At 37.5% G+C, this 22,887-nt stretch overlaps 2 protein-coding genes and 1 long non-coding RNA gene across 6 annotated transcripts; 1 reads left to right on the forward strand and 2 right to left on the reverse strand.

Annotated features, from left to right (window-relative positions):
* Positions 1-83: 83 nt before the first annotated feature.
* Positions 84-6,322, reverse strand: LOC122839656 (sodium-dependent lysophosphatidylcholine symporter 1-like). 3 transcript variants are annotated; one of them, XM_044131457.1, is made up of 9 exons: positions 5,994-6,322; positions 4,051-4,159; positions 3,077-3,189; positions 2,735-2,818; positions 2,569-2,652; positions 2,383-2,495; positions 2,057-2,200; positions 1,812-1,976; positions 84-1,209 (listed from the first exon to the last, which is right to left on the reverse strand). In XM_044131457.1, exons 1-9 carry the CDS (start codon positions 6,216-6,218, stop codon positions 894-896), a joined length of 1,353 nt encoding a protein of 450 aa, XP_043987392.1. In that variant the 5' UTR covers positions 6,219-6,322; the 3' UTR covers positions 84-893. The 3 variants fall into 3 exon arrangements, with proteins under 3 accessions (XP_043987392.1, XP_043987401.1, XP_043987410.1); XM_044131475.1 differs by having other exon boundaries at positions 1,029-1,186; XM_044131466.1 differs by lacking the exon at positions 2,057-2,200 and having other exon boundaries at positions 563-1,209.
* mfsd2al2 (major facilitator superfamily domain containing 2a-like 2) lies at positions 6,289-20,103 on the reverse strand. Its single transcript, XM_044140616.1, has 6 exons — positions 20,026-20,103; positions 18,338-18,457; positions 17,063-17,187; positions 16,744-16,876; positions 6,915-6,993; positions 6,289-6,314 (listed from the first exon to the last, which is right to left on the reverse strand). The coding sequence occupies exons 1-6, from the start codon at positions 20,101-20,103 to the stop codon at positions 6,289-6,291; spliced, it is 561 nt and encodes a 186-aa protein (XP_043996551.1).
* Positions 8,283-12,883, forward strand: LOC122839679. Of its 2 annotated transcripts, XR_006372087.1 has the most exons (6): positions 8,285-8,606; positions 8,694-11,639; positions 11,793-11,934; positions 12,042-12,281; positions 12,504-12,565; positions 12,668-12,883. It is a non-coding gene; the product is annotated as an uncharacterized LOC122839679 (long non-coding RNA). The 2 variants fall into 2 exon arrangements; XR_006372086.1 differs by having other exon boundaries at positions 8,283-8,606; positions 8,694-11,934.
* Positions 20,104-22,887: the final 2,784 nt, after the last annotated feature.

Raw genomic sequence — 22,887 nt, forward strand, 5'->3', positions numbered from 1 at the left:
AACTGATATAAGCTAAACATTTGAGGGTTTTAGTTACACAATATTTAAAACATGTTCTTATTTAACATGATAAAAATACGTTGTGCAGTCATCAAAGGGGCTTTTAATACACATTTCATCATCTCTGTTACAACTTATCTTTCACCGTTTTGTTAAGCTGCCTTTGCCAATAGTCGAACCGGAAGTGGTCCCTTCAAAATAAAAGCATCAATCGGCAAAACAGGAAACCAATAATATTTCAAGCTAAATAACGACAAAAAGCGCCATAAGGAGATACAAACAAGTAAAGATATTAATTTAGGATTAAATCTACAAGAAAACCCAAGAAAAAAAACAAAAAACAACAAAACCTTACCAAGTATGTTTTTGTCTAGTTTCTAGTGCAAATATCTTAGTACAGTTGAAATAACGCTAAATGAACTTTCAAGTAATTTTTCAGCAATTTATAGGAAATAATTCCTTAATATTGATGAAAAAGTGCAAGCTTCACAAGCAGATTATTTCACTTATAACATGGGAAACATGAAAAAAAATCTCCCACTGTAACTAGTACTTTTAAAGAAATTATTTAATTAAAACAAGCCCCTAAATTTTGCTGAAAAGTTACTTCCAAGTTAGTTTTGTTCATATTTAAGTGTGCCAAGATATTTGAACCTACTTAGATCAAAAATACTTGGTAACATTTTGTTGTTTTTTTAGTGAAAAGGAGATTCCTGATAGATCAAAAATGTTTCTGAAAAGATTAAATTTGAAATTGTTTTAACTTCTTCAGATTGGAATTCCACTCTTAAATGAAATAACAACATGGAGGTTAAACAAAGCTTAAATAATCAGCTGCTGAAACAGATTTTTACAGAGAAAAGAGGCGAATCAGTGGTTACTCAGGACCACATTTACACCCAGGACACCTTGGATCGGACATGTGATTGTCCACCATCATTTCCAGGGAAACTTTCACTTCCTTCTGAGCACCAATCAGGAAGGCTCGTCGGTTTTCGCCACTGAGGATTTACTTGTGTTATGTTCCTGGCGTTTTTCCCACGGAGGCTGCCCGCTACAGTCGAGGAGGTGGATAACCAGCATGGTGTTGGATCACAGTTGTGAAATCTGTCCGGTTTTGGGTCATCAGGATGAGACTGCTGAGAGTTTGTTGACAGTTCTGGTTCAGAGAACTCTCTTTGGTCTGCTGGTGATGAAGAGGCTTTATTGCTTTGCATAAGATAAAAATAAAAACATTTACTATTCAGCTTAGAGTTAGAGCCAAGGAGTTAAATCAAATTAACAAATTTTTAACAGTACAATAGTGTTTTATGCCTTTTGTTACATTTAATTTCAGTTTTTTATTGTTCTCTGTTTTGCATGAGACGTTTTGAAATGACCAACAGGGTATTTGTGAATTTAAAGTGGCAACAGCATTATTTTCGAACCAGATCAACCATTTTCATGTTAACTGAAGTTGGTACTTTCTAATTGTACTTGGAAGTGAAATTTTCTGTCCTCTAAGGCGGAAAATGGAAAATGAACATCCTTTGAATTTACAATGCTGTCTCACAATCCAATATGGCTGCCACACGTGTAAAACAGTGAAAGTTATTTCTAGAGCTGGGTACGGAAGATACAGAAGAGGATTAAGGCCACCGAAAAAATAAAAATAAAAATTCTGACCCTAATCTCAGAATTCTGACCCTAATCTCAGAATTCTGACTTTAAAGTCAGAATTTTTATTTTTTCGGTGGCCATAATCTTCTGTGAACATGATTTGATGCACAATAAAGAAAAATATTTAGAGACATTTTTAAAAAGCCTCATACTTCTGTTGCTTCAGCTCTAAGCCTTTCCTCTCATTGACTGGGTAGGTGTGAAAGATTCCCATCCCAATCAGCAGAAGTGTGACAGGAGCTGGAGAAAACAGCACAACCAGAGCTGTCACCACTTCATCGCCATGGTTACACGCACCTGCTTTGTAACCCACAACCCTGCAGACAAGCAGATAGAAAATACAAAACAATTCACACGAATAAGAAAGGCACAGAGAGTGGATAGAGGGGAAACTCACTGTAATGTCATGGTTGACAGTCCCACAGCTAGCCCTCCTGCTAGCTTACTGCAGAAAGCATAACCAGAGAAAAACAGAGGCTCCAGGTCTTTAAATGAGGGATGTCTCAAAGCAAAGTCATCTATCACATCAGGAAGCATTGACCTGCATAATACGGGCATAAAAATTACATTTCTGTTTTAGGGAAGGCTAAAAGTTTCTGTGGGACTCATCACTGGCTGGTTTGGCAGACCTGATGAATAATTTATTCAGTTTTCATACAAATTAGATCTGGCAGGCGTTGGAAATGATTTTAGAGCTCTTATTTAGCCGGGCGGTTGACTCACCAAGGCAGCAGGAACACGGTCGCCACGCCGAGTCCCATCAGGATGCACATGGTCAGGAAAACCGGGAGGCTGCTGGGAACGCAGCCAACTGTGATCACGGCTGGGATGAAGAGCTGCAAGAGAAAACAAGAGGCTTTTAGAGACAAAAAGAAACACTAAATATGCAGATGACTTTAAAAGACTTACTGAAAGTCCAATGAAAACTGTGGACTTTTTCCCAATTTTCAGAAGGACAAATTGCCAGAGTGGAACTGCTACTGAAGCAGAAATCTAGGGAAGTTTAAAAATGCTTTAAACGCACAAATAAAAGATACATTTCATAAAATGAAGTTAAAATCAACTTCAGTCTTACCAACAGAACCAGCAAGAGGAGCTGAAAATGAGCTCCCAGTCCAGCAGCATGACTGCAAAACAAGGCAAAGTTTCCCAAAGACATCTGAAAATAAACAAAAGGAGAAGAAAACCTTATAGGACTTTTATAACCTTCATCTTGAAAAAATAACATGAAGAAAAGTAAGACATATTAAGGAAAATTAAATAAGTTTATACTTCTCCCTACCTCTTCTTCAAACACATATTTTGGTATTAGAAGTGTGAATGTGTATAAAATAATCCAACTTTTTGTTAGCTAAGCTGAGCTAACAAAAAGTTAACAGGAGTAAAAATAGAAACGAGTGGCGATCCTAAACTGCACCTGAAAAGCAAGAACACTGAAAACAAAGCTGAGCACGAGTCGCTGGTAAGGAACGTGACACACGAGCATCTTCAGGGAGCTCAGATAGGACGGACGGGTTCGTTCATCAGCATCTGGAAAAACAAAAACACACAATATAAAATCATCACTGAGGTGTACTGAGGTTCAACAGTGGTGTAAGAAACACACTGTATCTATTTCTGTTGTTGTTTTGTCAGAATCTAATGAATGAGGTAGTTTAACGCTGCAAATGTCTTAGTACACTAGAAATATGGCAAAACTAACTCATAAATAACTTTGCTGCAAGAAACAGGAGCTTGTTTTAATATTGATGGAAAAGGTTGTAGTTCTATTGGCAGATAAATTAATTTATAACATGGAAAATTTTTTTTATTTTTATAAGTTAAATAATCTGCCAATAGAGCTAGAACTTTTTCATCAATATTAAGGAATTATTTACTTAAAACAAGCTCATATTTCTTGCTGAAAAGTTACTTGAAACCTGGCTTTGGTTTATTTTAGGTGTGCTAAGGTGTTGATGAGAAACTAGACCAGAAATACTTGGTAAGATTTTGTGTTTTTGCAGCGAAGTCCAGACTTTAACCTCTCACAGTGATTATTTATGATCCAATGCCCTTTGATGTGAGCAGGTTGAATTAATATGATTCTGAAAAGAATATTATCCTTGTCTGACATTATAATTGGCCCAGTTTACTATAAAATATTAAAGAGGCTTTGTTTAAAATCTAAAATAATAATTAAAAAAAACCCTGTTAAAACAACAGCGTCATAACATTTTAACATGGTGCCAGGATAGTTTGGATATTATTTCTCCTTAATAAGATAAATTCGTCATTTAAAAACTGTGTTTTATATTTAAAAGTGTTATTTTTGTCTGATATTAAAACTTGTCTTGTTACAAAAACCAAATGGCACTTTAATGAGCATTGTATTTGCAGTGTCTGACTACTGACCGTGTTGGACTGACCCGTGCCGCTGCTCCCTCACACCGAAGAACAGAACCAGGCTGCTGAGGAGGAACAAGCCACCCGTGATCCCGGCTGAGGTCAGGAAAGCCTTTTGCTGGAGGCAAAGTAAACACCAGGAAGTGCATCTCATGAGTAATTCATGTTTTGCTGTCTACAAAGTTAGACTAAACACAATCTGGAATTTCTATGTAACCTAAAGTTCACCTGCTGTGGTTCCTTGAGCAGGTTGGGCAGGTCTACAGGCTTTTCATTACATTTTTCTTTATGCAGAAAATCATTCTTACATAAAGAGATTTTAGTATGCCCCTCTTGGGCTGCTTTCACAATGAGCTGTTTCAGGGTGTCTTGTCACTTTAAATCCCCAACTCAAACTTGGTTCTTGTACATGTAAATTGCTGAGAAAAAAACCCCCAACACAATTTTACCAACGTACATCTTTGAAAAGCAGAAGTGGCGCTTCATGCACGCACAACCAACAAGAATCCAGCTGAATGGTAAGTCAACAACAAAACACTTATTTTTTTTAGCAGCCATTGTACATCTCATACAATAGTAAAACCAGCTGACCAAACATGCTGGATATTCACTTTGGTTGCCAGGTAACGGGGCTGGGCTCAAATGCAATAGCCAGTTAACAGCATATTGCCAAAAGATTGTGACTTAACATTTGGGAAGTTTTGAAATGGCTCGTTTTCCAGACACTAAAAACCATTAATTTACTACCAAAAAACTTCTTAGTGGTTTTCTTAAGCACCTCAGCTGTTTTCAGAAGCAGCAGAGACCCAAATGAAAGTATAAAAAATTTGCAAAATGGGAATTTTGCATAAAAGGTCCCATTTAATATTTCTGTGGCTGTCGGTAAAGTTATAGAAAAAGTAATTTTGTCATTACCTGAAGTAATGATACAACATTTAATCTACTGACATTAAAGCTTCATCACACCTTAGATGGAGGCTAAAAGGGCAGCATAACATTCAATATGCTTCACTTCCTGAGCAGCTGATTTAATTAATTCCCAAAAAAAAAAGCATTAAAAAAATCATCAACAGTTTCTTTGTTAAACAAAGAAGCTTTTAATTAATCAGAAAATTAAGAAATCAGGAGATCTAGCCATGAAATGGTATGTCCCCATTTTTTACCTGATATTTAGTAAACTTAAAAAATGTGTTAAACTGTTTATGATCTGATATTCTGGATGAGAGCCACTGCAAAAACACAAAATCTTACCAAGAATTTTAGGTCTACAGTTAATATAAGACAAAACTAACTTACAAGTTGATGACTGCCACATCTTGTAGGCAGGATGTGGGAGCTTGTTTTAAGTAAATGATTACTTAATATCGATTAACAAATACCAGTTCCACTTTTCCCAAAACATTTTACCAACCTGTAAGTGAAGCACTAATAAAGATTAATATTTTTTCATAAACATTTAGGAATTATTTACATAAAACAAGCTCATATATTTTGCTGAAAAGTTACTTGTTAAAGTTACTTTTGCCTTATTTTGTGTGTTTGCACTAGAAACTAGACAAAAATGCTTATTTTTGCAGTGTTTCGGTTTTGACATATTTAATGAAGAGCACAAAATATTTTATTTTTCAGTATTTGACCTGTGGATCAACAATCAGAGTTGATCAAAGCAGATTTTCAAGATTTTCTTCTAATTCTTGTGCAGCTTCCATGAAACCCTACTGACTTTTTAATGCATATTTCTCCAAAGTGAAAGTATAAACGGTTTATATTACTACAACATCTGTAGGAATAATACCTGAACAAGCAACAATGCCTTCATCCAGCCGAATAAAAGTAAATTACAGGGTAACAAGATCTTCCTGGGATATTGTGAGTATAATAGAAGCTCAAAGTTGCCAAGCCTGTTCTATAAATATTATTTTAAGCTTGTCTCTATTTTAATGTTCCAGTACCGTTTCATGCAGAGAGGCAGTCTGCGGCGCAGATGAGCTGTGAGGTGTCTGATGGACCTGGTCCAGATGCTCACAGGCCTCCTGCTTCTCAGCGTTGAACACGGACACGACTTTTCCCTGAATCACTGACACCAGCAGCAGCGCCGTCATCTCCACGCTCATTCCTGGAGGAAAACACCATAAACGCACTGCAAAGTCTGGAGTGAACCCAGTAGGTGATAACATCCCAGTTAGAACTACAAGCTAAGACAGGGGTGGGCACTCCTGGTCCTGGAGGGCCGGTGTTCTGCAACTCTTACACGTCTCCCAGGTCCAATACACCTGAATCCAATAGCTGAATCACCTCCTAAGTGCAGTCAGGTTCTCCAGAGTCCTGCTAATGACCTCATTATTTGACTCAGGTGTGTTGAAGTAAAGATACATCTAAAAGTTGCAGGAGACCAGCCCTCCAGGACCAGGAGTGCCCACCCCTGTGCTAAGACAATCATATATGAAAGTTTCCAGCTTCAGTGCAACAAAAATTTGATTTAGAACAATAAAGAAAAAACATAAAAAGAGGGGCAATAAATGAGGAAACCTTTAATCAAATACTTTTGATTTGAATCTAGCTTTCCTTTTGACTGGTCAAGTGAGTGAATGCACTAGACTAAAAAATTACTAGTCTGAACTAACCACAACACTCTTCGGTGTGTATGTTGTTACTGTGGAAAGACAACTCAAAGGTTTCTGTGATCAGTTCAGTGAGGTATTTTAAAGTTGTTCACATTTTTCCCCATTTCTGGTTAAATTATGAAGAACAAAATGTCCCATTAAAGGTAATAAAGTTACTTTTCACCAATTTGACTGGGGTGTATAAACGTTTCCAGATGCAGCCCAGTGGCTCTGAGACTCTAGCTGGTGAGTGACAGCGGTTCCTCTTACTGTAGGCAGTGGCAGAGTCTCTGTCCCTCTGACGTCCTCCGAGGGACATGCTCAGCGAGACGTAGGGGACGTTGTAGCACTGCTCACAGACAACAGGGGGAAAACATGACACCAGCTGACAGCAAAGGAGAAACTCGGTAACCATGGCGAAGAAGTTCCCGGAGGAATAACACCTTCTGTTATTAATTTGATTTTATTTTATTAGTTAATTAATGAGAGATAATATCACTTAAGCAGCTTCATTTGGAGCTTAAATTTGCCATAAACTAAGATATTCCAGTGGCTCCAAACAGATTTCTGATCTATCTGCTGAGCTATATATGGCAACTTTTTTTAATTTCCAGATCTTTGTGTTAAAAGTCAGTTTTACTGCTTAGCAACTTTTCACATACAAAACTAGATATGTGACATAAAACAACTTTTAAGCATTGAAAAGCTCTAGAACCATACGACCTGCAGGAATTTTTGGACTTGGATTTTAGAAAGTAAGAAAATTAGCCACACGTATAATGTCAGATTGACAAAGCTTGTTTCATCCATCTTACAATTCCAAAGTGAATAAACCTTTAAAAAATGTCAAATCTAAAAATTTATTGGGAACAAAACGCGTATGCTCAGTATGGGTGATTGCTTTAAAAAGGGGCCTGCCCAGGGCACCATTCCTGTTAGCACCACCACTGTCTGACAATAAGTTCTCTGTTGACAGAGTCCTGACCAGGAAATAAAGTTCATTTAGCTCAGAAACATCAGAACGACAAGAAGTTTGTGATTTTAAATCCAAGCCAAACATTTAAATAAGATCTGTTGACTTATATTGAAAAATAAAGAGAAACGTATTTCACAAAGCTTTATTGGAAAAAATTTAATAAGCAATTTAGTATAAAATATAAGAATATATGAAGAGTGAAAAGTTTTAATAAATTAATGATACATTTAAATAATCATTTTATAAGTTATTTATTGACATTTGGCACTTTTCACTCTCCACTTGAGCAACAGTTCAGTATTAAGCTTTTAGGGAAAAAATATATTAGAAACATAGTTCTATATATAAAAAATGTTCACGTTTTTCTAAATTAGTCTAAAAGTGTATTAAAAATAAACTGGCTTGTTCTTAGAAAATTGTACGTTTCAAAACTTTAAAAAGAATATTTTCTCCAGTCCTAAATTATAAAATACAAAATTAAAATTGTATTGTTTCTCTAAATTATTATCGTCTATATTAGGGATAGATTATGAATAAAACTTATAGTGCTATAAACACGAATTTTATTAACGGTTGAGATTTGGATAGTGTTTTTTCCTTTTGCAGGTGGGCAGGCTTTACGGGTGGAAACTAACAAATCTGGCAACCCGCCAATGGCGAGTTGTTTCTGTGAGGCGCATGCGCCATCCTGGATATAAAATATGGCGCATTTTCTACGTCAGTGTTTAAATTAAGGCGCGGCTTGCACCTGGTCGCAGGAAGACATGAAACCAGCGTTCAGATTCATCCATCCTGGCACGTGGATCACAAAATGCTCATTTCTGATCTCAAAAGACGCAGAATCCGCGTGGACGCCCAACCTAAATGACTCAAAACTTATGCGGATCTATTTGAAATTGTCTCCGTGTTGATGGGGCCTACCTGCTGAGGGATCTGCTTGAGTAGGTCAAGAGCGCCATGTTTGAAATAGCTGCATTTGTTAGTCGGTAAGTTATTTTTCAGAAACCTTATTCGAAGTTGTTTGCTTTTTTTTGTCTCTGAAGTCATTGAAACCATTGTTTGTGGTTAAACAGAGCAGCAGACGAGGAGCGACAGGAACATGGCGTCTGGCGGTGGATTGTTTGGCCCACGGCGTCTCGGCGGCGGATTGTTTGGCCGATCTGAGGAGGGACAATATGGCGTCTGGAACTAGCAGCAGATGGATTATGGATATACTAAGATAATCTTCAATCAAGCTGAGGATTCCCTTCAATCAAAATGAGGATCGCTTCCGTCAAGCTGAGGAATCGCTACAAGGTGCCTGGCGGACCCCGCCCAACCCATCAAAGGTTTGTTAAGTCAAAGAACTGTTCCAATGGCGGGTCCAGAAGACATCTCAGGGTAGGAGCTGTTGGGTTTTGCTGTGCTATGCTGCGGATGCTACCGCTGTTGCTGAAGGCCAACGCTAGGCCTCTTGGTTTGATTCTCTGCTGAGAGTCCATGAGCTGAGAAGGATTCTGCTGTTAATCCTTCTGTCTTTAGGGTTTTGTGTGCTGTGGTCATGTGACCTGTAGAGGTTTATGCCATCTAGCTTTTTGGAATTTCAAGTTCATAGCTGAAAGTCAGTTGTGATGGAAAAGAAAGATGGCTGCCAATGATTTGGCAACTGCAGTTTAGAGGCTGCAGGAAGTGATTCAGCTTAATAAATATCACTATCATAAACATTGATAACATACCTACATATTAGTGATCATTTTTACATACCTTTTTTATTTTTTGTATCTACTTAACATTTGAAATTTAATCAAATATTTCAAAGATAGGGTCAATACTTCAATATATCAAAAAGTCAAACAAATTTCATTTACGTTCAACAATAATTTAAATTCAAGCGTAAAAACGGATTTTATTTTTGCGTCAACCTGCGGCGTTGCGATATTTAATTTCTTCTGGACGACGACTCGGACTCCTGCAATTTAATTTCTTCTGGACGACAGTCAACAGAAAGATCTGGAGCTGCAGGTCAGAGGTCACAGAGGTAATGTATACACTAACCCACCATGTCTTTGCAGGTTTTCGGCTGAAATTTACTCATGTTTTCCTTCTAGATCTGGAACCCGTCTGTGTTTGCATCTGTTTTTAACCCAGTTTTTTTTCCTCGTAGATAAAGCGTCTGGCTGACTTTGTGTTTCATCTAACTAATTTTTTCTCATAGATAAGCCACTAAAGAAGTTTCAACTACAACTAAATATTTCATTTCTCCTTTAGAAATTCTGCTGGAGCAGCTCTTTTTCTTCTTCTGTATCTCTTTATTCTGTCCTTTCCAATCCCCCGGGGGTAGTGACAGATGGCCTTTCATACAGACCCAACTTCTGGTTCTGCTGGAGGGTTCTTCCTGTTAAAGGGAAGCTTTTCCTCCCCACTGTCACTACATGCATCCTCAATATGAGGTATTGCTTTAGTTTACTTAACCTTTAACCACTTTAAATAATTGGTACAGTTTTTATTTATTTTTTTTGGATTGTCTTCCTGTTAAAAGGAGGTTTTTCTTCACCACAGCTCTCCTCAATGAGGCCTTGCTTAAGCTTATGTAACCATTAGCCGGTACTTGATAACTGGTTTATTTTATTTATTTATTTTTGTTTTTGGAAAGTCTTTCTGTTAAAGGGAAGTTTTTCCTTTCCACTACATGCATGTTCAGTATGAAGCATTGCCTAACTTTTAACCAATTTAAATAACCGATACAGTGTGAACCTTTTTTAAATTCTTCCCCGTTAAAGAGAAGTTTTTCCTCCCAACTGTTACCACATCGATCCTCAGTATGAGACATTGCTTGAGCTTACTTGTATAACTTATAACCATTTTAAATGGGTAGGAACTTTTTTATTTTTTATTTAAATCTTCCTGTTAAAAGGAAGTTTTTACTTTCCACTGCCACCACATATATATCAAATATGAGACATTGCTTAAGCTTGCGTAACTTTTAGCAAGCGCTTCTTGACCGATTTGGTTTTTTTTGTTTAAAATTTATTTATTTATTTTTTTGGGAAAGTCTTCCTGTTAAAGGGAAGTTTGTCTTTTCCACAGTCACTACATGCATGTTCAGTATGCGACGTTTCACAAGCTTGTGCAACTTTTAACAAATTTAAATCTGTTCAGTGTGATCTTTTTTGGAAATTCTTCCTGTTAAAGGGAAGCATTTTCTTTTTCACTCTTGCCACATGGATCCTCAAAATGATGAATGGCTTAAGCTTACTTAGTTTACTAAACCATCTTAAATAATTTATACAGTGTGAATATTAAAATTTTTTTTGGGGGGAGTCTTCCTGTTAAAGGGAAGATTTTTCCTTTCCGCTTTCACCACATGGATATCCAGTATGAGAAATGGCTTAAGCTTACGTAACCTTTAACCGTTTGGTAACGTGTTTATTTATTTTTTTGGAAAGTCTTTCTGTTAAAGGGAAGTTTCTCCTTTCCACTGTCACCACATGCCTCCTCAGTATGTCTGTAATGGAGGGTAATTTTGAGCTCATGGTTGTGAATTTGAGGCCTTATCAATACCACGTGGTATATGGACTGAGAAGATGGATGCTGATCAGCAATTGTTGTTGAGATTGAGACTCTGAAGGCACCAGATGGTGTTGGACTGGTGGAAAATATGGATGTCAAGATGGTTGCTAGGGCACTGGACTGTGAACCCAATGCCAGGAAATGTGGTTTTCTCCTTCCTGTAGTCACTCCTTAAGGCTTGAAGTCATCGGATGAGTTCATGGACATTGGTAGCAAACAGTCATCGGATGAGTTCATGGACATTGGTAGCAAACAAAGTCATCGGTTGAGTTCATGGACATTGGTAGCAAACAAAGTCATCGGCTGAGTTCATGGACATTGGTAGCAAACACAGTCATCGGCTGAGTGCATGGACATTGGTAGCAAACACAGTCATCGGAGGAGTTCAAGGAATTTGGTAACAAAGGAAGTTGTTTTGGTCTTGGGTGCAACAACCAGAACTTTGATTCGCTCAACACAGGAAAAACACGGTAGGCTATATAAAAGTTTGGTGTTCTGGTCTTGGTATAATGACCAGAACAGATCTTGTATTCTCTGTTTGTGATAAAGTGTGTAACAACCCATAGGGAAAAGTCTTTCAGACAGGTTTCAGGGTTTGACCTGAAACGTGTGCCGTCCTTCAGGAATCCTCCTGGATCATGATTTCGTCTCTGATTTCCCCCTTCGACCCTCCATTGATGGATGGAAAAGCCCTTCGCCACCCCACTGATGGATGACCTTAGTGACCTTACCATCACCCTCAACAGTCTTCCTCAAATGCTGCAGGTATTTTGCTGTTAAGTGGTATTTGCAAGTGTGACTTTTTGAAATGTGATTTCGTTGAGTTGTTAAAGGGTTGACCTTAAACCTGCACATGTCCTGTTGTCCTTCAGGAATCCTCCTGGATCATCTTGTCGTCTCTGATCTTGCCCTTCATCGGCCATCAACAACTGCCGGAGAAGCCTTTCATCCCCCACCCACTGATGGATGACCATGGATCATCTTGTTTTCGACTCTGACTTCGCCCTTCATCGATCCTCCATTGACGGATGGAAAAGACCTTCGCCACCCTGCTGATGGATGACCTTAGTGACCTCTGTGACCTTACCACTGGACTCGGCAAGTGTTCCCAGGTGAGCAGGGTTGGCAAATGCTTCCTGATCCCTTTTTCCATTTAGATTTAAAACCTTATCAGCAGTTTTCCTCAAGAAATGCTGCAGGTACTCTGTTGTTAAGTGAGGTTTTGTTTAAAGTGGTGATTTTAAACCTGCACCCCTCCTGTTGTCTTCCTGTCCCATTGTCCTTCTGGATAATTTCGTCTCTGATTTCGCCCTTCATCGACCCTCCATTGACAGGCGGAAAAGACCTTCATCATCCTACCAACAGGCCCATCAATCTTCATCAAGAAGTGCTGCAGGTATTTTAAGTGATATTTATAAATGAGTTTTTGAAAAGTGACGATTTCATTCCGAGTTAAAGAGTTTGACCTGAAACCTGCATCCGTCGCTTTCTCTTTCAGGAATCCTCCTGTATCATCTTCTCCTTCGACGATGGATGGACTTTTTTTGTTTTCTTTTTGGACAGTTTTGTTTAGAGACTTCATAATTTACTTTTATTTTGGATATTTAAAATGTCTTGTTGTTCTGATCTGTCTCTATCTGCTGTTGTGTGTTTGGGTTACAGGTTTTCTGTTTTTCTCTCCATAGAAGCTGCACCTGGTCGGGCGTTCTGATTGGCTGTGGTTTCTTCCCAGAGGAGGGCATTGGCTGACATGATGCTGCCATCATCTAACGGTTCTCCTTCTCCCATTAACTCTTCGCTTCCATGAACATGGAAAGTTCTCCTGTTCAATTCACCTGTTGTGTTTCTGCTCCGTTTTCTCTCAGCTCCAGTTGGTCTTAGCAGATGGCTGCTGGTACCGAGCCCGGTTCTGGTTCCGCTGGAGGTTTCTTCCTGTTAGAAGGGGAGTTCTTCCTCTCCTCAGTCACCAAATGCATGCTCAGTGTGAGGGTTTGCTGTAAAGTCAACGACTCAACTTGGGCGATTTGCTGTCGTCCCCTGCTGGTCAGGAGGAGTGAATGCTGTAAGTAATGACTCTATGCAGTCTGCTGGGTTTCCTTTGGTACAAACTTTATAAACTGCTTTAATAATTAACTGGGCTCATTGGACTGTTAAATAATTGAAATTTTAGTTCAGGCACAAAGTGCATTGAGATGACATTTGTTGTGAATTGGCACAATACAAAATATATAAAAACAAAAACACTTAAACCAACAACCAATATTAAAAACCAACTCAAAAACCCCTTCAAAACTCCAGCAACCAACTCAAAAAAAACCTTCAAAACTCCAACAACCAAATAAAAAAAAAAAACATTCAAAACTCAAACAACCAACTCAAAAAAACCCTTCAAAACTCCAGCAACCAACTCAAAAAAACCCTTCAAAACTCCAGCAACCAACTCAAAAAAACAAACCCTTCAAAACTCCAACAACCAAATAATAAAAAAAAAAACATTCAAAACTCAAACAACCAACTCAAAAAACCCTTCAAATATTGTTAATTCACAACAATGTTGTTGAGGCATTTTTCAGAAAGTAATCTCAATTCAGTCATAAATTCCTATTGATTCTAGTTTTCAGTGCATTAGGTTCAGTTAGTCATTGAAGTAGTTTAAGTTTGTACCAAAGGAAACCCAGCAGACTGCATAGTCATTACTTACAGCATTCACTCCTCCTAACCAGCAGGGGGCGGCAGCAAATCACCCAAGTTGAGTCGTTGACTTTACAGCAAACCCTCACACTGAGCATGCATTTGGTGACTGAGGAGAGGAAGAACTCCCCTTCTAACAGGAAGAAACCTCCAGCGGAACCAGAACCGGGCTCGGTACCAGCAGCCATCTGCTAAGACCAACTGGAGCTGAGAGAAAACGGAGCAGAAACGCAACAGGTGAATTGAACAGGAGAACTTTCCATGTTCATGGAAGCGAAGAGTTAACAATGGGAGAAGGAGAACGGTTAGGTGATGGCAGCATCATGTCAGCCAATGCCCTCCTCCGGGAAGAAACCACAGCCAATCAGAACGCCCGACCAGGTGCAGCTTCTATGGAGAGAAAAATAACATTTTATACCAGTAGTACTTCATGTTGATGGGTTAGGTTCTCCTACTCACTGTTATGTTTGACCCTACATGTAATAAAACTTTGTAATTCAGCTTAAACAATGTCAGTCAATGTCTGTAAGGAAAGAAACGTGAATAAACCAACAGAACCAGAACCAAGCTGGCTGAAGGCAGCCATTTTTCACCAGTTAATCGCCAGTAAGGTCTTGTCTAGAGCGCCACCTTCAGGCCTCTCTCCAGATCAGTTAAATTGTTTCTGGTTTTAGTTTTTCCCTCCGTGGGTTGCCACCTTATCGTGGTGGAGGGGTTCGAGTGTCCTAGAGATCCTAGGAGCAATCAGAGGCTTAATCTGGATCTGTAGATCTAGCTTAGATCTATAGACGGGAGTTCCTGGTTAGAACTCGAACAATCGACAGAAGTCAGGGTTTCCCAGTGTTTTATCAGCCTGGCGGGCCACCAGGCTTTATTTGCTCCTCACCAAGCTAAGGGTCATTTTAATAATTTTTTTTGCACCATTGACAGTAAAGACAAATTAAGCTTAAGGTTTATAGTTGAGGCCCTTGAGGTCTCAGCTCAGCCGTGTTTCTTGAGGAAACCCTGGAAATGTTCCTGGGCGACACGTCCTGATCCAGTTCTCCATTTTGAGTTGAAACTCTCTCAGCAATCTTCCTTAAAGAATCTTGCAGGTATTTTGCTGTAATTTAAGTGATATTTACTAGTGTGAGGTTTTGAAAACTATTCGTTCTGAGTCGTTAAAGACCTGAACCCGTCTTGCTGTCGTCGTCCTCTTGGTTCGTCTCGTTTCTTTTTTTTTTTTTCTTCCTTCTGCAGCTTCAGGACTAAAACTGATCCTGTCTGCATAAATCTAATCAATTAACAACTGAAGACTGTATGTAGGGTTTCTGCTGCTTGTAACGTACGTTTTGATTTTTGGTATTTTTTTCCAGTTCTTGGAGAAAATACCTGCACCTCTGGTTGGCCTGTCACAGTAATCAAATCAATTAATCGCATCATAAATTAAGACAAGTTCAATTTCCATTTACAAGGTTTGATCCTTTCTACCAAAACCTGGATGAATAAAATCTTAAAGTGTTTTGGTCTCAACTAAACCGGTTTTTTTTAAAGGATAGTTTTGTTTAAAGACTTCATAATTACTTTTATTTGTAGTTTTTGTTTTGGATATTTTAAATGTCTTTCAGTTCTAGTGTTAAATGTTCATTAGAGTTAAACATTTTGAGAATGTGTTTTTGTCTTTTTACGCCATTGCCATTATTAGTTTAAAATGGTATTAAAAACAATATAATTTATTGCAATAACATTTTTAATTTGTCATGTGATTTATTTATTTATTGCTCATTGTGACAGGCTGCCCTTTGGCTTTAAATATTTTGGATTAATAATAATCTGGACCAAGATGATCAGTTATCAATGTTTTACTTCCCATTAGTAATTAGAGAAGATTTCTTCCCTCCAGTCGGCAGCTTCTTCCTTCTTGGTTGGGTTTTTATTTACCTTCTCCAGAACAAAGAGTGTTAAATAATTCATCTAAGTTTCCGTTTCTCCTTTTCTTTTGGTTCTGTGAGCGATGTTGGTACTTTAACATTCTGCCCAATTTTGTTTATTGGATCTTGGCTGTATAGTGTTAAATTTTTAAGGGAACAGGTAAACTTTTTCTGGAGATAGTTTGACATCTCGGGTACGATGAACATTAAACTTTAGAGATTAAATAAAAAAATCATAAATATCCTGGAGGCCAAAGATATCATCTCACTTCATTCTGCCAGGTGTTTCTACCATAAATATTCTTATGATCAATGCAATAAATGCCCTCCTCTAATAAAGTACTTTAACGATAAACTGAGTTTAACTGGAATCAACTGGAGTGTTTGAGTGGATGGAAATGATTGTTTTTGTAAAGTGCTTTAAAACATTTGTTGTGAATTAGTGCTGTATGAATGAACTGAATTTAATTGAAAAAGTGAGAAGCTAAGGGAATATAAAATAAACAGTTAATTTGTAACGTCTGTAGTGATGAAATTTATAGAAAATAAAGGAGCTTTAAGTAAATTTACTCTTTATCTTTGTGTTACTGTTGACATTCATTGGCATGTGTGAATTTTATGAATTAAATTCAGGGTTTCCCTCAAAACTTGCAGTCTGGTGGTAATCCATCCATGTTTTCAGTTAAATGTTTAAAGTTGACAAAAATGTGAACATATTTGTGTTATTGGAAGATTGACAGATGATCACCAGCTATAAAGTCTTAAAAAATTCAAACATTAGTAAAAACTAAAATAAAGAAACGATGCTCAGCCTGGCGGGGGCACAAGTAAAGCCTGGTGGCCCGCCAGGCTTATAAAACCCAGATATTGTCTGAGTTTTTCACGTTTGAGTCGATTTATACTCGTGTGCCTTGAAGTTGATCCTTGGGGAGGAAAAGTTATTTCAAATGAACTGGAAACTGAAGATATTTACGCTCATGAGCGTCTGGAACAGACAGGCGACTGTGAGGAACCACAACACGCAGGCGGCCTCCGACATGGAGTCTGCAGGCACAAACCACAGCAGCACGTAGGACAGGATGCCGAACGGAGTGGAAACAACCAGCCTGCCAGACGAAAAGGTGAAGGTTCAAATCCCGGACGTCCAACTCCAGCAGAGCTTCAATCCTGCGACTTTCAGGATTGTCCCTGATGTGACAGATGAATCTGAAAGCTGCAGGATTGTGGCTCTCAGGAACTGAAAAATGGTGGAACATTTCCAGAATAAGTGGTTTAATCAGCAGCTGACTGACCATGGGGTGAGTTTGCCGATGGGTGTCCAGGTACTGCGGGTCAGCAGGTATCCAACCAGAGGGTCGGTCACGGCGTCCCAGACCCGACTGAGAAACAGGATCAGAGATACAGAGGAGGCCTTCATCTGGGCAGAAATTACAGACAATTAACAGCACATAACTTTTACAGATGTGTGAAAACCTTTAAAACATTCATTTATTTTTGACACTTTTTAAGATGATGATGCAAAAACAAAATTTTACCAAGTGTCTTTGGTTCAGTTTACAGTGGAAATGTTACTACAATTCAAAAAAAGACAAAACTGACTTGGAAGAAACTTTTCAGCAAAATATAGGAGTTTGTATTTTATTTTTTTTTAATCTTTATTTATTTTATTGTCATATTATTTCACTTACAGGAAGACGATGTTTTAAGTAAAATAATCTGCCGATACAACAAGTATTTTTCATCGATATTAAGAAATTATTGACTAAAAACAAACTCTTGCATCTTGTTGAAAAGTTTCTTACAAATTAGTTTTCTTATTTCAGACGTACCGAGATGTTTCCACTAGAAACTAGACCAGAAAAACTTGGTAAGATTTTGTTTTTGCAGAGTTTGGTAGAGTTCCCAAAAATTTTATTCAAGAGTAGCAGTACTTATTTTCACTTGAGTAAAAGAAAAAAGTGGTAAGAAATTACCAGAGTAAAAAAAGTATTTGGTAAAAAGACTACTTTAGTGTTAAATAATCAAAATATCAATTATTTTATATTTAAAAATTACATCAGCTAGACCAAACTTACATTTCTACAAAATGTTAGTATTTTAAAGACAAAATGAAAATAATTCATATAGATAACATAATTATAAAATAAGATCTGTCAAAAGAATATTTTTCCAAATCAGTTTGTTTCAATAAAAAAACTTTTGACTGGTGAATTTTTGGTTAAAACATGTTTGTCTTTCATTCACTGGGTAGAAAATCCAGAAGTTTTACTCAAACGAGTAACAATGATTCAAAATTAAAGTAATAAAGTAAAAGTACAAATTATAAAATTACTCTTAAAATAATTTTTTTTGCAAAACGTTACTCAAATGTAACAGTAATTTTAACTAGTTTCCTCTAAACTCTGGGAGATTTTTGGAGAGAAAAGGAACTACGATTTTCTAGAGGGCCAATGAAAAATTATTGCATAAAAAGTAATTGAGAGAAGAAAATTGCTGATATCTTGGAGTTTATCCCCAAAGGTGAGGATAAAATGTCAGAGTTTTGTGTTAACAAGTTAAACGTTCACCTGCACAACATCCAGCAGGAAAATCTGCAGTGAGATCCCGATGGCAGCAGATGTGACCTGATGTGGGACGCCTCCGACGGCGTAGCAGATCTTCCTCATCAGAGGGATCCGCCTCGATCCCTGAGGACCAGAGAGAGGACAGACAGGAGGTCAATCTGCTGCAAGCAACTTTTATAAACAGTTTGGGTTTCACATATTTGTTGAAACTGTCACTGTGACCCGACAGTGTAACATGAGACAGATAATCTGAAAAAATAAAAAAAATCTGCCGTCTGCCAGTGATAACTAGAAACAACCAATCAGAGCCAGGAGGAGGGTCTTAGCGCTGTCAATCATCCTTGTGGAAAAAGCTTGGAGATGGCCCAATATTGCTTCATGTCCGCTTTAATGAAACTGCAGTTTGTTTCTCTAGAAACTCCGGTTCATTGGGGAATGAGCAGTCAAACACTGAAGCGGACCGGAAAGCAAACTCGGGTCTGGCTAAAAGCTCCAAAAGCAGGAAGTGGGCAGAGCATTCTGGGTAAATAAATTCCAAATGTTGCAATTTTGTTCCATAATCAAACCAAGATTATTGGACTATCAGGTGTGAAAACAACCACAGCAAACTCCATAAAGACATGAATGAAAGGTTTCAGAACCTCCTGACCTGCACAGAGTCGAGATCCGAACCCGACACAAGCTCTTTCAGCTGAATTAGAACAAGGCCTTCCTGTCCAACATCAGTGTCTGACCTCACTATTGTGCTTTGGGTAGAATAGTCATAAATTCCCATCAACACTTTATAAGCTTTGTGGAGAGTTGGGGTAAAACAAACAAAACTAGCTTCACATTATGACTCTGCTAAATAAAACGGTCAAAACTGGAGCAATTATCAATCTGACATGTGAATTCAGGTTCAATTCAAGCTTCGGGACCAAGGACAAGATTTATATTTTATAGCTGCATCTGAATAACTTTAAACATACTTCTTTGATTTTTCACTGAAATTTTATGAAGAAGTTTTTTTCTACCGGTGTCATTTATTACACACACAAAAAAAAAACATGTAGCGTTAAACTGGGGAGAAAAACGTCCGTGTTTACTGTTAAAAATGGAACAAATCTAACAAAACGTCACAAAATCTCACCAATGAGAAGAGTTTCCAATGTCTAGTTTCCAGTGCAAATATCTTGGCATACTTGAAGTAAGACAAAAGGAGTGAATATCATCAATATTCCACAATATTGATTATAAATAACTAGTTCCATTGGCAAATTATTTCACTTATAATGTGGGGAAAATTGTCTGGCTATAAGTGAAATAATCTGCCAATGGAAGAAATTTTTCCCCATTAATGTGAATCTGTTAATATTAAGGAATCATTAATTTTTAAAAAAGCCTCTTTTTCTTGCTGAACGGTTAGTTTTAAGTTAGTCTTTTTTCAAGTGTACTAAGGGATTTTCACCAGAAACTAGATCAAAATTACTTGGTAATATTTTGTGTTTTTGCCGTTTTCTTCTATAGGAGAAAGAAAAAGCGAATCTCTGGAGTAATTTAAAATATTTCTTCAAGTCGAATCAGTGGTAAAACATTCCTAAACAGGGAAAATCTCCCAGAAAGTGCAGACTTTGTTTCTGCTCTTTGTCCTGCTAATTCTTGGATGCTGTGGTGAAATTTTCCACGAAAAGAGAGGAATCTCAGTTACCCACCCTCTGCTCTCCGCTGCGCTTCCACAGGACATTTCTTAACGCCTCCAGCTTCTCCGTAAAGCTTTCACAGCAGCTCATCCTCTGTGTGCAGCAGCAACAATCACCAGGAAAGCAGAGTGCGAAGCAGAAAGCAACACTTTTCTTCAGGACTTAATTAAATCCCACTTATGTGAAACTCAAATCCGGTCGAGCCGCTTTTCTGTTTGTTTGTTTTTTTTTTTGCTTCAAAGTGCAGAACAGCAGATCGTTTTACGCCGACTGAAAGTGATTGTTGCAGCTTTCTGTGTGGAAAGGTGAAACATGAATCACTGTGAATATTTTCAGTTAAATTCATAAAAACTAGAAACTCTATGATTTTGTTGGAAGTCTAAATTATAAAATACGTCCTCATGCTTCTGCCTCAGCATGTTTAGGACTGGAAGTTGCTTAAAAGGTCACAGTAAGGTCATGTGAGAGCAACCTTTAAAGTCCAAGAAGCCATTTTCCCTTTAATACTCCTAACTAACCTACAGGGCTGCCAAATCTACATGAAAATAATAAAAAATATATTTTTAAATATTTAGAATTTACTAATTAAAGTCTATTTTATATTTGTTTTTGGATAATTTTCCAAAATGGAACAAAAAAAATGAGAACGAGAGAAAAGCAGGTAGTTTTCAGCCTAATGACAAAATGAACAGAAAATATACTACGGAGCTAAATTGGAGCCATAAAGTTCGTTTAAAAAATGTAAATGGAAAAAAAAATGTTTTGAAGCCATAAAAAAATTGAAAAAAACCTCGAGTCTGAGAAGAATATTTTAAAGTCTCAAAATTAATTTTCTTGCAATTTTTTTAGTTTCAAAACTCTTAAAGTTTAAAATTTATATTTTTTTTCAAATTTGAGTTTCAAAATTAATTTTTAAAAACCTTTTATCAGTTTAAAAATTAACACTTAAAACTTCCCAGTTTCAAAATAATTTGGTTTCAAATGGTTTTTTTTCTAATTTTAAAAGAAAATCAAACATACTTTAGTGTCATATTGCACCATTTAAGTTATTTAGTAGCTTCAATACAGAAGTTATAGTATGGAAACACAAAAATGATGAAAATTCTTTTTAAAAATGACATATGCTTTTTTTTGTTTGTCTGTAAAAATCGTCAAGAGGAGATAAATGTTGGAGTTTCCTGACTTTTAGCTTCAGATTTTCCAAAGCTTTTTGCAGAGGTTCTTCTGACCTCTTGTGGAAAACCTGAGAAAATTTCCAACATTTTTCATTAGGAAACAAACAAAAATACTTTATTCATTGGTAATTTCTTGCCAGGCAGGAGGATAAATATAATTAGATTTATCTTTTTAAAAATCATCATAATTTCTTCTGGCTTACTGCTTTCTCTCACTTCACGCGACCATGTTCAGAAGAATAGTTTCCCTTTTTGAACAACTCGACCTGTGAGTCACTAAAGCATGAAAAGCTTTTGGATGAAAGGATGAATCAGCTTTCCAACTGAGTCACATTCGTGGATTCATGCCCACACGTTTTCACATCCCTGAGTGTGAAAGTGTGTGGGCTCATGGACCCGCCCACACAGGCTCGGTGTGGGCAGAAAAACTGAAATCCCAACAGGAACCACGCATGAAGAACTGAAGGAAAATGTTTCCGCTTTAAAGGACAACGTCTGAAGTCCAGTGGAGAAATCCCTAAAAACCAAACATGGTGTCAGCAGAGCGGCACCTCCAGTGTGAGGCGCGTGGGGGTGGAAACACAGAACCTGCTCAGAACTATCCACAAATCGTGTTCTGACCCGTTTATGATGAGCTGAGTTTTTTTTTGTTTTGTTTTTTTAAGATTTTGTGGGCTCTAGTGGCCTTTACTTGAAAGTAGTTTGACAGGAAACAGGGTAATGAGAGAGGGAAGACATGCGGCAAATATCAGGCTGGGAATCGAACCTGTGACCTCTGCCACGAGGACTAAGGCCTCAATATGTGGGTCATGCTTTGCCCCTGCGCCACCACAGCACCCCACGATGAGCTGAGTTTACTTGCAGGTCTGAAGACATGGCAGCAACCCAAAACACCAAATGCACATGAACAGAGCCGGGTTCTGGTTCTGGTTCTGCTGGAGGTGTCTTCCTTTTCCTTTCCTCTGTCGCTGTATGCTTGTCCATAAAGACAGATTGCTGCGAGTAGCAATCCTCTAAATAGTCTAGAATTCATTAAATAAGAGGTTCGATTCTTGGCTTCAGCCGTCACTAATCCCAAGATGGCCGACGGAGTTGTGACGCTCCGTCAGGTTTCTCTGCAGGGCATCGTGTGAAACTTTTTTCTTACATGCCCTCGTTGATTTCAACACAAATAAACCACTTTAATTAGAGAGCCAGAGTTTTAAAGTTACTTTTTCACTTGTTAAAAACAAATAAGTATTTTTACTAAGCTGTACTTCTTACCGTTCAGTTCTGCTACTTTTACTTGAATTAAACTTTTGGATAGTCACAACATGAAGAAAATTTATTAACCAAAAAGTCTTACAATTCTATATGTAAAGAAAAATTTTTTTAATGTTTCTTTTGCTTGATTTTGTAATTATATGAATTATTTAAATTTTGGTCTTTACAATGCCAAAATTTTCCACATAACTTCAAATGTTATGTGGAATTAGCTGATCGAATTATTGATAATTTGATCAGTTACTCAGTACATCGGTACTTTTTACTTTTTTACTCTTAATTTAACTTCTGCTTTTTAATTTTGAGTAAAAATATGTTGGAGTTTTTCTCTAACCTGAGAATAATTTGTGGATAGACCTCTGCATGTAGGTTGCATAGAAAACAAATTGAAATAGTGACAGATTCTCATTTGAATTGATTCACATTCATCACTCTG

This window comes from Gambusia affinis, linkage group LG01, assembly GCF_019740435.1.
Source record: "Gambusia affinis linkage group LG01, SWU_Gaff_1.0, whole genome shotgun sequence".
In the NCBI taxonomy this organism is placed as follows: Eukaryota; Metazoa; Chordata; class Actinopteri; order Cyprinodontiformes; family Poeciliidae; genus Gambusia; species Gambusia affinis.